Raw genomic sequence first — 16,651 nt, 5'->3', positions numbered from 1 at the left:
TAAAGTAAAAAAATGTATTGCCTTCATACTTACAGATAAGCAATGCCATTCTTATTTCAACACTACTAAAATGTCAAGCCATAGCTTGATCATTGTAATTCTACGTATCACCCTTAAACATTTTAAAAGCATTGCCCATTTCTCGTATTTGGTCCATGGTATTCAAAACAGTTTTATATTCATAAGTAAGAGAAACTTTTTTATGATAAATCAAAAGAGATTAGAAAAATCAGTATTACAAGCCAAGTACCTATTTTGATGCTGGTAAATAACCTGGTTAGGTAGATTACGTATTGGGTGAAAATCTCAGAATACGTGATTAAATGAGATACATAATAGATAACAATAAGATTCATACAAGATTACCATGAGGATTCAATTCATTACACTTCCACAGTGGCTCACTAAAGTACAATTAACTATCAAGAGAGTTACCATTCCTTTTAATATGCACAGTCATCATCACAATTATGGCTCAAGATATCACCTTGTATCATTACTTAATGATACAATATTAATATGATAAAGTATAAAGAAATTATCTCCCATGTGAAATGGGAATAACAATTTTTAGCACTAGGTAATCAGGTGGTACTTTTGGGTAATGGTTATTGCACTAATACATATTACAAATTAAAAAGAAAATTCCTGAGAGAAATAATACCTGGGTTAAGTTTCCTATCAATACCGAGATGCTGGTCCATGGGAGGCAACAGTGAATATTAAGGTCAAACTTTAGTAAATGCTACCATAGTAGTATAGCAACACTAAAATATGTATATAAAATACCATACTGATAGTGTATACCACGTACACTTAAATCAACAACATTACATGGGGACTCGTGCCAGTATTAATTCTTCTTTACACATTCTTTTTCAAAAATATTTAAAATATATTTTTTCACTCTCAAAGAATAACAAAATAGTAATATTCATGTCTAAATTCAACAATTTTTTCATATTAATTACCAACATGGAAGCATATTCACTCCTTCTGGTAGTTTATAATCGAATTAGAATTTTAGCACCAAATCAAAAGCTTGAAGGTTAACACTACATGGAAGAGAGCTTGATATTTTTTCCTGTTCCATCAACCTAGCAGTTTAATCAACCAGGAGTTCAAAGTGGAGAACACCCTGCTTCTCAGGAGCAGAATTTTTCAGGTTGCGTGCCCATAATTTGCATTCGATATTCAACAAAATACCTCCTGGAAAGAAAAAAGAAAAAAATAATTTTACTGAAATGAAACTGCTTTTACTAAATGAAAATATATGGACTGGAATACAAGAGTAACTCATGGAAGCAGAACGATTTACTGTGTCTGCGCTGGCTGCACAGTGGCAGGGAACATGAGCCAGCATTAAGGTTATAAACCCTTTCGATACGAATAACAAAAATATGCGGCAGGACGCTTCTTGACCTGGGAGACAGTCACAAATTTTCATCGGAGATTTTTCTACGCAGGAGAACGAATGTCGAAAATATACTGCCGCGTGATTGGCGGTCGCAGCAATATTGGTGGGGAGCGTATTCTCAATAACTAGACAGTGAATTAATTCATGGGTTTTTAATAGTCTGATACACTGGACGATCAGGCACACCGGATAAGGGGGAAATGGCGACTCACATGCATTCAGCGGAAGACGAGACCTGTGACGGATGGCGACTTGGGTGCGGACGGTGCGACGGCTCCTGGCGAGGCTGGGAAGGCAGGAAGGAAGTCCGGAGGAGGTCTGACAGTGACTCGCAACCAAGGAAGGATGCTCGGAAGAGGTCAGACAGTGACCCGCGACCGAGTAAGGGAAGGAAGGGACAAGGTACCGCCCGGAGGACGGTCCCTCAATATAAGTTAATCCTTAGGAGCAAAGGTTGCAGGTACCGCTCAGATTGATAGGAAGGTCATTGCCCGGGCTGGGGGAGGGGTTGAGTGGATGACTAGTCGGCCTCGTCACATGGGGAGGAGAATAGCTGGCTCGCAATATTGGTGATACCCTTTTCCGCAAAACCGAAGTTCCGCGAGTCACTCTGACATCACGTTTCCTTGCTCTCCCCCTTTTATGACAGTTGCGAGTTCAGAAAGCCTTAGTTTCTGGACCAAAAAAAAGTGGGACTTTGGCCGTATCCTCGAAATCCGGGAGCAGGTACCTGGACCCCTCGTCTTATATTATCCCTCTTTGTGGGAAGGGGCCACGGTCGTTTATTAGAGTGGTTTCCTATTATTTTTTTATTGCCTAAATCGAAAGATTATTACTCCTGGAGTACGCATTCCACGCTTTTAAATTTTTTAATGACGATATCTATATTTCGCGATTAAATGGAAAGTGAAAATTTTCAAGCGCACAAAAATGCGACGGCTAAGTATGAATGCTGGGAAAAGCCCATGTGACGTCATTCTGGTTCCTGCTGCTGCTGGGTGAAAAAGCCACTACACGTGATGTCATAGGGACCTAGATGCTAGCAGTCAGGAGTTTTACATCATCTGAGATTACCAATGCATGCATGAGGTACAGAGCTCTGGGAAACATGTCTTAATAATCACCTTTTAAAATTGCGTAAGGTCGGAAAGTTTCCTTCATTTGATAGGGTATCAATAATCCTTATTTAAGCCAAGTGCTACCTGCTAGCTGGTAATTGGTGCTCTCAGACAATGTAAAACTCTTATCTTCTCGTATAGCGTCTAGGTCGCTGTGACGTAACGTGGATAGGCATCACATATGAATACACTAATGGCGGGTAACAAATTGTAATGAATGCATTTCGTTTTCTTTGATGAAGGAAAATACCCTATCAGTACAAAAATTGAAAACCAACACAAATTCCAGGAAAAATTGGTTAAAAAAACTTACGTTGAGGTCTCTCAAGGCGTAAAGCGACCAGAGGGCTAAGATTTCCCTGTGCATTTGAAAATGGGAAGAAGTAACCAGGAAATCCACGCGCTGGGATGTATTGCATTGCTCCCAAGTTCTCAATATCAGCTGGATTCTCTCCACTGCAGGTCACCCACAGTTGATTGGCCTGAAATGGAAGAATAAAATCAATTAATGAAATATGATCAAATGCTTTCCTGCCAAACTACAGTCTTTTTAAAAAATCAATATGTACTTATAATTTTCAATATATCTAGTATCTAAAATTCTCTTGTCACCGCGTTCGTAACAAAACTACTCCAAAATGACTTGACCAATTCGTGTGAAATTTTGCGTGTATATTCAGTAGGTCTGAGAATAAGACATAAACTATTTTTCATTAGGCCCTCAATCATTTCTATAAGAAGTTCGTGTAAAGTTCGTTATTTATGCCTGCATACCTTACCTCTTTTGTATACATATTTAAATTAGTGATGATTAAGTAAATCCCTGTACTGTTTTGTAGGTTCATTTACCAATGAAAATCTATTGTTTCAATCTTCTATAATGAGAGATACACAATGATTGGCCCCAGATATTGGGTGATGCATGTCCCCTCTGCACCCCCCACTGATGATGCCCAAGCTGGAAACACTACTCTGTTCATTGAAGTAATTAATCACTAATTTAGCTCATATATGCAACACTGAACAGATTAATTACAGTAATAAATCCTACTTCATTATACCCACACGCATGTGGTACTGTAGTGATCTGGAAATGGATAAAAAAGTTATTGTGAAATTCCAATTATTTTTCGGTCCCCACTCGTACGTCAAACTATGCCTCTGGATTTGTACCTTTCATTTTCAAGAACATCTAAACCTTCCTTTTCCCCTTCCTCTTTGTTGAAAACATCCTAGTTTCACCTATCCTATATGATGGCATGGTGGAGACACTACATCAGTGACTCAGTCGACACTGACAGTCATTACTCGATATTATTCAATTGTCTCTCGTCAGTGGTCAGTAACAATGTAACCTTCAGTAGGAGTCGAAGCGTGGGCCATACAGCCTGTGCAACTGAAGGGCCTCTCTATCCACCCATGCCAGCTTTTGATCTACCAGCTGATCTTGATCCACCAGCAGCTCCTCTCCTAACTTTGGGTAAAAACTTTTGAGAATATTCGATTCGCTACGCCAAGGGGGAGGAACCCACACTAAAATGTACGTATCCCGCTGCATTATTGTAGTTATACGTCGAGTGGCAATTGCATATCCAGATAATCAAACATATTATTTGGTTAACCCTTTCACTGCTGGGGACGTACCTAGTACGTCCGCACGGCAGACTGTTGTGGACGTACTTTTTCTTCCTCCCTACCATGCGGTCAGCACTTTTGCCGAAGCACTTTGAAGGGTCCCTAATCCAGGACCCTATCCCCGACCAGCTCACCCACGCAGGACCATCTCCTCGACCCTACCAGCAGGCAGCCTACCTCCCGAAAAGTGACTGCTCTGACTGCAATTTGAAAATCAATCAATCAATCCGATCATCAAAAAATGATTGTCTTCATCGCACTCCTGCCAATGAAGCAATCAAGTACGTCTTTGAACCGTGTTTCTGCAACGAAAAATAACGATTTTGTTAACATTGTTAAAATGACCATTTTTCCTGTTGTCCGCAGCTACGTTTTTAGCAAAGTTAACAAAATCGTTATTTTTCATAGTAGAAACACGGTTGATAGACGTGCTTGATTGCTTGATTGGCAGGAGTGCGATGGAAACAATAATTTTTTGAAGATCGGATTGATTGATTGATTTTCAAATTGCAGTCACAGCGGTACTTTTCGGGAGGTAGGCCCCCGCTGGTAGGGTTGAAGAGACGGTCCTGCATGAGTGGACTCGTCGAGGATAAGGCCGCGGATTAGCGACCCTTCGGAGGGTGTACCACACCCATCCTGGAAGTACCTGCTCCATGGGCCCACGAAACGCATTTTAACCTTTTCGCCGCATGTGAGGAGTAGATTTTCGGAGATAGAGCAGCAGCGAAAGGGTTAAGTAAGATATGATGCTTTCCCGGCAAATATACTCAAAAAAGGCTAATCAGGCTTCCAGCCGGGTGGTCTTTCTCCGTTCTGCTGACGTTTCAGAGCACGAGTCGGGTTCCATTCTCAGGGCTAATGGTGAGTGGATGAAGTTTGCCAGCTCATATATTCTTCATCGGTTGGAAGATCTAACGTGATTGGCCAGGAGGCAGCCAATCTTATTTTCCTAAGTGCCAGTTTCCATACATTACTTAGTGAATACCCAGCATCACGGTTGAGGGTGTTACTTGTCGGCTGGATCTCGATGGATTCCTTAATCAATCTTTCCCAGAATTTAGTCTCACGGCATAGAAATTTCACTTCGTCCCACTTCACCCTATGGTCGCATTCAATGGCGTGTTCTACAAACGCGGATTTTTCTGGCTGGCAGAGCCTAAGGTGCCTCTTATGTTCTTTGATCCTGGTATTAATGGTTCTCCCCATTTCCCCAAGGGGATCAGGTTGGTGTGGTGGCTAGAGTGTTGGCTTCCCACTCCGTGGGCTCGGGTTCAAATCCCGGCGGTGGCAGAGAATTTCAAGAGACTGCCCGATCCCTGCTTGAATGCTGTGTGGAGGACATTTCAAGGACAACACTCCGTCCGTCGGATGGGACGTTAAGCCGTGGTCCCCTTGGCGCCTTTCGTTAAGAGCAGGCTAACGCCGACGCCGGGTTTCTCTCCACCCTTCCTTCCATACCGTTCCCTCATGGGGCAAATGACCTCAGCTGTCGGTCGCCTCCTCCAAATACCATTTCCCCAATGTACACCTACCCATACTCGCAAGGAATTTGATAGACTCCTGGAGTTTCGAAACCACAAGGATCCTTGGCTTTAACAAGTAGGTCTCTGAGTTTAAAGCATGGTCGGAAGACTGCCAATACTGTGTTTTTGGAGGATCCTTGAAATTTTCCCGGACACCTTAGACACATAGGGAAGTATGGCTTTAGCGATGGGTTTCGGTCTTTCTTCTTCCTTTGAAGAGCCTTGGTTTTGGAAGGTCCTTTTTAGGGCCGAGTGTATCTCCTTGCTACTGAAGCCATTTTGCCTATAGGTGGTCTTCAGATGTCTAATCTCATTTGTCAGGCTTCCTCGGTCAGCTATGGCTTTGGCCCGATAAAAAAGGGTGGACAAAACTGCTCTCCGTTGGGCGATGACTTTGTCCATTCAAATGGAGGTCCGTGTCGGTTGGCTTGCGATAGATGCTGTGACCGAGTATGCTGTCATTCCTTCTATGGATAAGAATATCCAGAAATGGGATTCGATTGTCTTTCTCAATTTCCATTGTGAATCGTATATTTGGATGTTGACTATTCATATGGCTCAGGAAATGTTGTAAGCTCTCCCTCCTAAGAGACCAAATTATGAATGCATCATCGACATAGTGGTAGAAGCATCTGCGCTTGAGGGTAGCAGATGAAAGTGCTTCTTCGAAAGCCTCCATGAAAAAGTTGGCTATCACGTTCACGGGAGACAGAGTAGAACCCATAGCAGCTTCTGTTTGTTCGTAGAAGGTGTTGTCATACTTGAAGTAAGTCGTCGTTAGGGTGTGATGAAAGAGAATCACTGTGTCATGGTCAATTTTGGCCTTCAATAGCTCCATCGTATCCAAGATTGGCACCCGAGTCGGTGGAATGGAGAGAGACCACCCAGCTGAAAGCCCAAATAGCCTTTTTCAAATATTATTTGGTTATTTACCACTCACCGTTTTTGGGTCTCGTCTTTTCAGATCAGCAATGTGATTTTTGAGGTCTTCCGGCATATCTGCAGGAAGCGAGCTAGAGTCATTGTAAAACTCAGGTGTCCACCCCACAATCTAGAAAAATTGAAGAAAGGTATAATGAATGAATTGAAAAATCACTTCTTCAATTTTAAGATGCAGTAGCAAATGTTACAAAGCGTTTCAGACTATAGTCAATTAATGGATTGGATTTGTGTAGAAATTTAACAATTGCTTGCTGAGCATTGAAAATTTGAAGCAGTATTTACATCTTCTATCATTTCTATCTCTTCAACATATCCCGACAGTGAGCAAAAAATATTTTTTGCATGGCCTTTAAGATTGTATCATTGAAAAACTTAATGCCATTGAGCCACGGTGCAATATGCAGTGAAGTAAGCAAGAAGCAAGTCTTTATTACCTTACCTTATCAAGTGAAAGGAAAATACATGGTGAACCCCTGTCATAGCCGTAACGATTCCCACTAATGCAAGGAGTGAATTCATTACCATTTACATCACAAACTTCTTCACCTTTTGGAGGTCTTGAAAAATCACAGTGAATGACAGATTGCCCTCGTCCAGCAATAAGGCCAGGTCTGTTGTATCCTGGGTGAAGATAAATCATGAAGAAATACGTACAATCAGATAGGTCTTTATAATGTTTAAATGCTATGAGGAAACTGTAAGCATGTTCAAGAGCAACCATTGTTACAGCATTATTTCAGAGATCTATTCATACTTTTCACGGTAGATAAACAACATTTCAATTTGAGGGCTGAGATGAAGTATGTATTCTACTTTAATTGAACATATTGTTTAAATGACACAATCAAAAAAATTAAAATATTGCGCACATAGTGAACCTGAAATTCCTATTATCACAACCAAATGTGATTACTATGTCATATTATGGAAACTAAATAGAGCAATCAGTGACATTCAAATAGATAGTAATATAGGATCACCAAATTATAAAATTCAATCTCAGAAAGAGGTAATGAATTAAAATAGGATCAAGAGAAAAGAGGGCACATGGGGGAACATTTAAATTTAATATTTGCAATAGAAAAGCCCACAATTTTTTACTTCGAAATGTAATGCAAAATCTCATAGTGCGACAATTTTATCACAGAGTAATTAGGTGCATTATGGAAGTGTGTTTAGAATAATTATAACCGAGATACCATATGTACTGCTGGTTCTCAATACAGGATCTCTGTTATAATTATTCTAGAATCAGCAGTACATGGAACCCAGTCATCCACAACATTTTGTCATCTTCCCCCTCCATTCCTCACACCCTCCACCCACCCCCTCTACCTGAAATAAAAAGGCAGCAAGCAAAAACCAAATCCCAGCATCATTCCCTTGAAGAAGTGACCAGCAGCCGGTCACGAAACGTCGGGGCAATCTCCTCTACGTCTCGCGGCATACACCCGTATGTCCCTCTCTTTTAATCACCATGAGCTGCAAAAGCTTCAATCAAGAAAAAAGAATATACAGTAAAACCTCTCTGTAGTGAACCTCTTTACATCATAAACCTCCATACTTCATACCACCCCTACGGTCCCGTCAGATTTACATGTAAATTTATTGGCAAACCTCTTTATAGTGAACCTCTTCATATCGTAAAACCTCCACTTATCATACCAAGGAGACACCCCCGAGACTGCCTAACTACCTCTGCAAATTGTACCAAGACAACCAGAGACCATTAATGCAGCCGCGATTACATACATGGAATGACATTTTCAGCGATAAATGTTTCACGCTCATTTTCTTTTCTTTTACACCTTTCATATTCTGTAATTTTCACGTTAACCATTAGTTATGGCCATTTTGAGTATTTGGCCATTTCCGTACGAGAGTATGCCTAACAGTAAATAAAAAAAACATATCCAACTATCCTAATCATTTAAAGTGACTGTTGAATTAAGAGAGATCACATCATTTTCTCTCAAATCATGGCAAAAATCACACGATAGCGCTCCCTTAATTTGTGTTGTCATTAAATAATAAATATATGTTCACTAATGCATGAATGTTTATTTAAACGCATAAATATAATGGTTTAAAAGACAGTATGTAGTGCCTTTCATTTCCAAAGGATATGAAAAATTGGTGCATATCACTAAAACCTCTCTATAGTGAACCTCCATACATCAAATTGCCCAAATTTTGGTCCCCTCCATTACGATGTAAAGAGGTTTTACTGTATATAATACAAGAAAAGCCAGGGCTAAGCCCCATTGAGGAATATCCCTTCACCTTACCATTTCTTACCTTCCAAAAATTTGTCCAGATTTTGAGTCATGGCTGTCACATTTCCCTCATCATTTGCTCTGTACCATATCAACGTAGGTTCATAGAGTGAAGGTAGCTTCGGGTGATATTTCAACTCTTAAAAAAATAATAAAAAGTATTATTAATAATTTGGTAGTGATTCCATCAGCAGGTTTTCTGCTGATAATATTTAGGGATGGGTCAGTTTGGCTGTTCCGCTCTTAGTTCCACTAGTTCTCAAGCCAAACCAGAACCACGGGGGTACATGCCACCCCACCCCCAGACGCTTAAAAAATGTACTAGATTTTTTATACGACTATCATTACATTTGTTTTGTGTATTACGGATCCTTAATATTTTAATAACATATTTTAACTTTCACATTACACTAAAGATAATATTTCGTACAGTAATTTTTGTATGTTTTTTAAAAATCTCAAATATGAGATGACCATTTTGCCTGTCAGACTCTTGTTGGAAAAAATCCAGGATCTTTCAAATCAATTCAGGAAAAAAACATTAAGTTTTTTAAATATCTTATTGCGATTTTTTTCATTTATACTTGAATTTTTTTTATTGAAATGCTTACTGCAATTAGTCACAGAGATTTCATCAATGATAGACACAGGAGTCAATATATATTGTCCTACCACTCCAAGAGGGTTATTATATGATTTGGATGTATTAGACATAGTATGTATATTTGTTGGAAAATATATTTAAATACTTTTAAAAGGTTAAAAAAATCCAGGATCCGCCCTTGATTAGACCAAAGCCAAAATGAATCGGTAGACACCAAAATAATTTGTATAAAAACCAAGCTGAAAACTGAACTTACTGTGTGTCAAAATGATGCCTTCAGATAAAAACTTAGTGACGTCGGATTTATATGCATTTTTGATGTGAAAGAGGACAAGAGTCTTATGTAAAAGGAAGTATGACAGCTGTCATAGTATCATTTAGAATTAAACTCCTATCATTTAAAGTATCAAGAGCCAGATGAGGCAAATAATGCATTGCACTTGGCAACTTTACCAATTTGGTAAATACACTGAAGAATCTATGCATCCATTAAATTCATTACAGCTTCTACAGTCAACACCCCATCATCAATTTGGCTTTTCAGAGGCAGGAATTTATTTTGCATACACATCACACGTGCCATGATATTATTTACTACTTGACCCATTCAGCAGGACAGATGCAAGTCTGGGCTGCGTTGTATCCCAGGATATACTAAAGGATGTACCTAGATTGATGCAACATCTTTTACCATTATTTGGACACACAGATTTGATAGTCCATAAAAAATAGGAAAATATGTACAAGATGCAAGGAAGGGGAAAGATTGTACCTACTTCATTTTATATAAGATGTATAGACTTCCCTCAAACTTTATCCATACTTTCAAAAAGTTTCAAATGATTCAGATTCAGAATTTTGGGAAAAGACCAAACTGAAGAATACTAGAAATTCTGCAGCCTCCTATGAACAAGCTTTATGAGAGCCTTAAAATCTTTTTGCCTCAATACTCCGCCTGATTGATTACCCAAATCAATGAGCAAATCACCACAAAATTTGTGTCACTTGCATCGGTGATTTCAAATAATAAGTTGTTAAATAAATATATACTTTAAAAATTTAAACTTTAAGATGAATTGAGATGTTCCATTCATGTTTCCTGGTTCTGTACGACACAAATTGATTTCATTGAAAACAATTATGCCATTATTGCGACTGGAATTTTTTTGGGTGGCAGTACTTGTTATCTTTTTAGGCCTGGTAACTTGATGCATTAACATGTATGAGTTGGTAGAGTGAGTACCTGTGACTGTACGAGTGAGTAAATGTGTCAAAATGTATGAACACATGAATGAGCATGAAAATGCACCGTGCAACTAGGCCTTAAAAGGTTATCTTTCTAATGGGCTGCTTCCTTATTGGTAGTATTTTATGAAGACTCCATTCTACACATAGCGGAGATTGTTTCCAACTATAGTCAGTTAATATTTGTAAATATTAAGAAGTGTGCTTAGTAGGTTCCAGCTTAGCAGATAGGTGGGTGAATATTTTTTTCAAGTAGTAATGTTCTGAATATATTTGTAAAAATTTCAACACTCAGCATTTAAATCCAAAGTTCTCATTCTTGATTGGTTAAGCTCAAACCTTGAGTACTCACCTATTGACAAAGCTATTCATTTTCCTCAAACAGAAGTCCATTCCACTAACCCTAAAGCTGCAATAGCTAAATTGCAATAGGGTGGTTTCCTATTATTTTTTATTGCCTAAATCAAAAGATTACTACTCCTGGAGTATGCATTTCACGCTTTTAGATTTTTAAATGACGATATCTATTTTTCTCGATTAAACGAAAAGTGAACATTTTCAAGAGCGTGAAAACGCAACGGCTAAGTAGGAATGCCGGGAAAAGTCCATGTGACGTATTTCTGGTTCCCGCTGTCGTGGTGTGAGGTGACCTTGGGTCGAGGCTTTGAGTGCTGATACAACGCAGGCTGCTAGCAGGTAGCTGAGTACCCTGATAGCAGGTAGCGCTTCGCTTAAATAAGGATTATTAATACCGTATCAAGCAAAGGAAAATTTCCGACCGTAGGCAATTTTAATAGTTGATTATTAAGAGATGTTTCCCAGAGCTCTGTGCCTCATGCATGCAATGGTAATCTTAGATGATGTAATACTCCTGACTACTCGTATAGCATCTAGGTCCCTGTGACGTTACGTGGAGTAGCATCGCATGGGTGCCAATCTGGCCTTTATCAAATGAGGTTAAAATTGACCATTAACATTTGTGTAAACTGGGATTTCTAAAACCAAATAATTTGTATATAATGAATACACTAATTTTGGGTGACGAAGTGCAATCAATTCCTTTCGTTTTCTTTGATGAAGGAAACTACCCTATTCTTCCACTCAGTGCAGGAATATTTGTTAAGGAGACCAAAGGCTTTTCTTTTCTGGGAGGAGCAGAGCAAGTAGAAGACACTTGAAATTCTGACTCATTTCCCAAGGGCCCGTGGGGAGTACCTAACCCAGCAAGAGACGGGTTTGTGGCATTTCTGACAATTTAGTAAAATTATTTCAGCAGCCAAAATCAATGTGAAAAATATAATATGAAGTTTTATTTTAATTTTCTGTTCTATATGATACAAAACACCATGAAAATTGCATGATAATTGGGTAGTTTCCTTCATCAAAGAAAATGAAAGGCATTGACTGCGATTCGTTACCCACCATTAGCGTACTCATTATATGCAAATTATTTGGTTTTAGAAATCCCAGTTTAGAAAAATGTTAATGGTCAATTTTAACCTCATTTGAAAAAGGCCGGATTGGCGCCCATGCGATGCCACTCCACGTGACGTCACACGGACCTAGTTTATATACGAGTAGATAGGAGTTTTACATCGTCTGAGATTACCAATGCATGCATGAGGCACAGAGCTCCGGGAGACATCTCTTAATAATCAATTATTAAAATTACCTAAGGTCGGTAAGTTTCCTTTGTTTGATAAGGTATTAATAATCCTTATTTAAGCCAAGTGCTATCTGCTAGCGGGGCACTCTGCTAACTGCATCGTAGCCACGCTCATAGCCTCGCACCACTGTGGCCTCTCACAGCGGCAGCCAGAACCAGAATGACATCACACGGGCTTTTCCCAGCATTCATACTTAGCCATTGTGTTTTCATGCCCTTGAAAATTTCCTCTTTTTATTTAATCGCAAAAAATAGATATTGTCATTTAAAAATCTGAAAGTATGAAATACGTACTCCAGGAGTAATTATCTTTCAATTTAGAAAATAAAAAAATAGAAAACCACCCTATTGTCCAAATGTTTCTAACAATTCTATGCATCTAGACGTCTAGCTACCAGTCACCAAAGCGAATTGAGAAGATAGCAAAAGGACATGCTAATTATTTCAAGGGAATGGAATGCGAGTGCTTACAAGTGAGGGAGGGACCTGTAATTCACTAAGAAGGGAGGGTTGACAGAAGTCCATTCATGAAAGAGTTTGGGACATTGAGAAGGTAAGAAAGGCCACGGAGAGCAGGGAACTTGGGATGATCAAACGTTACTGAAATTTTTCCTGCCGTCACCACTACACTCATAGGTGCATCTAGGGGTTGGGTACGTGCCCCCCCCCCCCCAGACCCTTAAAAAATATACAAGATTTTTAATACAGTCTCATTATCATTGCGTTCGTTTTGAATTACGAGGTATCCTTTGGCCACACCCCCCCCCCCCCCCAGAAGAAAATCGTGGATACGGCCTTGCTTGTGCCCCCCAAAAAGAAACCCCACCCCCCTTGCTTGTGCCCCCCCCCCCCCAAAAAGAAATCCTGGATCCGCCCCTGACTACACTCATATATGCATGTTACCAACAGCTAAAGGGTTTATGCAAATAAGATTTAAATATTAACAACATCCACCCACATTCATTGAAATAGTCATCACATTTCCAGATTCTTCGCACTTCAGTGATACCCATTTTAGTCCATATATGTGAGGTAAACCACGCATGATGATGCTATCTGTCTTCCACTGCCACATTGGCCAGGTGGTTCCATCCTAACCCTCTCTGAACGCATAACCCCACTGATGATGCATTAAGTTGACTGTGGATTCATGCTATGATGGGGTTCGAGGGTGTAATCCAGTGGCCGGGGTAAGGGACAGGCTGGGTCCCTAATCTGAGGGACAGAAATACCCAGGCAACTCACCCCCAAAAAAGATCTCTGTACAAAGAGGTTCAAAACATTCTCATGCTACTTGTAGCACGAAAACGTTTTCCTATTGTAGGTGCTGGCAGGAAAGGGTTAATCTCCCACTTAGGCAGCCCAGAGATGTATTCCCACAGTCATTTGCCTACACTGAATTTTTTTCTATCTAACAGAAAAAATTGCTACAGGCACATTAGTTTAAGGAGCTAATACGCAAAACTGATTTTTTCAACCATTAATCTCAAATTTACGGTCAGAAGGGACAACATGCTGTTTAAAATTGTTGTTAAGCATCTTTGCAGCCCCATGAAATAATGTACTCACGGCGCAACAGGGGTGGAGACTATTTTAAAATACAATTTATATTGGATCCAAACGGTAACACAATGTGTTGAAAAATAAAAATAAAGATTTATTTCCTGTGTGTTTTGGCGTTTTCGGTAATCTAAAAAAACAATGGCAAATTTTCTTATTTCGCTATTCTTTTGACAAGTCAGCAAGGATTCAAGAGAATGATTCACTTATGGCTCGCAATTCATTTCATGTTGACCCTTAATCTAAAAATGACAACTTTTGCTGAAGGACAAATTTTCAGCCTGACATCGAACATTCCTTCGGACATGAATAGGGTATTGATCAGCTTGAGTTGTCAAAACGTTTAGCAACTCAAATATTAGGATGCCCTTCTTGAGTTTAGAGTTGACCAATTCTCCACCATTCAGAATGAAATGTAAGATTTAAAAAATAACAGCGGGAGAACTCAACGTTAGTAAAAAAATATCTCATACCTGGAACAGTAGTCGCATTAATCAGGGCGAAGTAGGATATGATAAAGGCCAAGAAGAAATATTTCCTAGGAAAAAATGCCATATTTGGTCCAGCAACAGCTCCAATAGAGAATTACCCAAGCTGTCAGGTTAAGTGATAACTGCTTCTATAATGACAAGAGATGCTACAAAAAATTAAGACGCGCGCGGCCTTGAACACGACGTTTTGCGACGTCCCTATTTGGTTCCTATTTACCAAAATGTAGAGATTACGACACAGGGAACGGAGACGGGGAGAGACAGGGAACGACGGACACAATGGAATGCATGAAACCGGTTTGAAACCATTTCAAATTAACAAAGGTCGAATTCGAGATATTCTACAAACTATAGGCTTGGGTGCCAACTTATATTATTTATAATAGAACGAAGGAAGTCTTTAGGTCAAATACAGAATAAATAGGACGAAATTGTTGGAAAATCGGAAGAACTAAATGGAAAATTTTGAACTCCCGCTGTATAACAACTGCTGGATAATATAATGGGGTAATTAATTAAGATTACGTACCTCTCCTCATAGATAATTCAGAGATAAAATTATGTTTTGCATTGAATTACTGGTTCCGTGGATTACATTAGATTTTCCACGCGTAAATTATGATCAGAACAATAATATATTTTCCCAGAAGATGAATTCTGCTGTAACTACTCAAGGGTGGATCGAAAAAAACTATTTGTTTAAAAGGGAAACCCTCGTCATAAAATAAAGTTTTGGAACTAAATACCAGCTCAAAATAAGGACCACAACATTTGAGACCTCTCAGTCCTTGTTCTTTACGACAAGATCTTGTCAAAGGTCTTACCTTGTATGGGATCGAGATAGAGGTTGAAAATCTTAGAATATGCAATTTGATCTTTTTTCCCAGTGGATTTAGCTGAGGTAAGGGTTTCTTGTGCGAAAACTTTGTTCATATTATGTATACGACCGTTAAGCCACAAATTGACCAAATTGACAAATTGAGCGCGAGGGTGGGGGACTATATAGTATATATATAGGGCAACCCAGACGCGGGGTCGCGGAACGCGGGTATGATCAGTAGGCCGCTTGCCGAGGACGAGGAAAAATTCATGTTTTTCGTGGATAATCTAACCAATACGCGGTGTTTAAAAATTTTCAGAGGAAAAATTACAGCGGAAGGATTATTTTAAATTAATTTGGCACATGAATCGTAAGTTAACTCAATTGATATATTCGGTATATAGCTGAAAAATCAGAAACTTCAATTACGCCATAATTGGTCCTTGATGTAAAATTCACTTCATAACAGAGGCGTAACTATGGAGGGGGGATGAGAGGGATGGATCACGCCCCAAAGCCTCAGAAAAATTTTATGGTACACTAATGTTTTCACTGCTGTGATGATAATCTCGCGGAATTACGAGTGAAACCCAAATTTTAAGTGCCAAAATGGTGTTAAAGGTATTTCCAGGCATGTCGTTTTCCAAAACTTTTCCTGGAGCTACCTAGATCCTCTGGGGTTGCCTGGAGGGGTCGCTCCCCCAGGCCACCCTCCTTTCACCCCCCGCCCCCCAAAACATATTCCTATAGTTACGCCACTGCTTCATGTATGGTGTTGTATTCAGACCTCTTGAATTCTTTAGTGGGGTATAGACATTAGAAGTACCTAACTGATTATCCAAAGGAGGTGAGATAAATCCTCGTCATAACTGATTGTCTCTCTTCTAAGGACAAAAAATGGGTTAATTTCAGGGCTTCCGTAATCTGAGGTAATAGAATGAAGCCTGATTGGGTGACTTCAGGACTCTATGGGGCTTGGGTAGAATTTGAACTCCCTATTTTGCCTGGAACTCACAGAATCATAGAGCGTTGTGGCAAGGTGCTTCATGAAGATGGATTAGCCAGGTAGAAGAGATGTCTTTTCTCGTCCTGATGACCCTTTTTTTGGAGTCTTTACATGTAACAGGCATCATTAATTGTCTTTCCTTGAGAAAAAAATCCTTGTCGACTACTCTGCTGCCTAAAAAGACAATGAACACTGATTTCACTTTTGATTTGTTCATTCTTGCCATTTTGGGTATTTATCTCTTCCTGGCCCTTCTTTAACCATCTCAAAACCTGTGAGTAGGACAGAGCAGAGTTGCTGTAAGCCTCATGAATCATTATCTCCATCTCCTCAAGAGATTTTTTT

The 16,651-nt window shown here is 39.5% G+C and overlaps 1 protein-coding gene across 1 annotated transcript; it reads right to left on the bottom strand.

The window, feature by feature from the left end:
• Positions 1 to 14,690, bottom strand: LOC124168043 (sodium/potassium-transporting ATPase subunit beta-2-like). Its single transcript, XM_046546143.1, has 6 exons — positions 14,463 to 14,690; positions 8,937 to 9,053; positions 7,078 to 7,259; positions 6,637 to 6,747; positions 2,849 to 3,017; positions 1 to 1,209 (listed from the first exon to the last, which is right to left on the bottom strand). Exons 1-6 carry the CDS (start codon positions 14,542 to 14,544, stop codon positions 1,106 to 1,108), a joined length of 765 nt encoding a protein of 254 aa, XP_046402099.1. The 5' UTR covers positions 14,545 to 14,690; the 3' UTR covers positions 1 to 1,105.
• Between the last annotated feature and the right edge of the window lie 1,961 nt (positions 14,691 to 16,651).

This window comes from Ischnura elegans, chromosome 11 (assembly GCF_921293095.1).
Source record: "Ischnura elegans chromosome 11, ioIscEleg1.1, whole genome shotgun sequence".
Lineage (NCBI taxonomy): Eukaryota > Metazoa > Arthropoda > Insecta > Odonata > Coenagrionidae > Ischnura > Ischnura elegans.
Note: the sequence above shows the minus strand (reverse complement) of the source record. Positions and strands in the feature narration are given on the sequence as shown.

Coding starts and splice junctions, on each gene's coding strand:
- LOC124168043 (XM_046546143.1), bottom strand. CDS start 14,544: ATGGCATTTTTTCCTAGGAAATATTTCTTCTTGGCCTTTATCATATCC. Junction 7,260..8,936: donor TCTGGACAAATTTTTGGAAG/GTAAGAAATGGT, acceptor ATCTTCACCCAG/GATACAACAGACCTGGCCTT. Junction 6,748..7,077: donor TTTTCCTTTCACTTGATAAG/GTAAGGTAATAA, acceptor CAATTTTTCTAG/ATTGTGGGGTGGACACCTGA.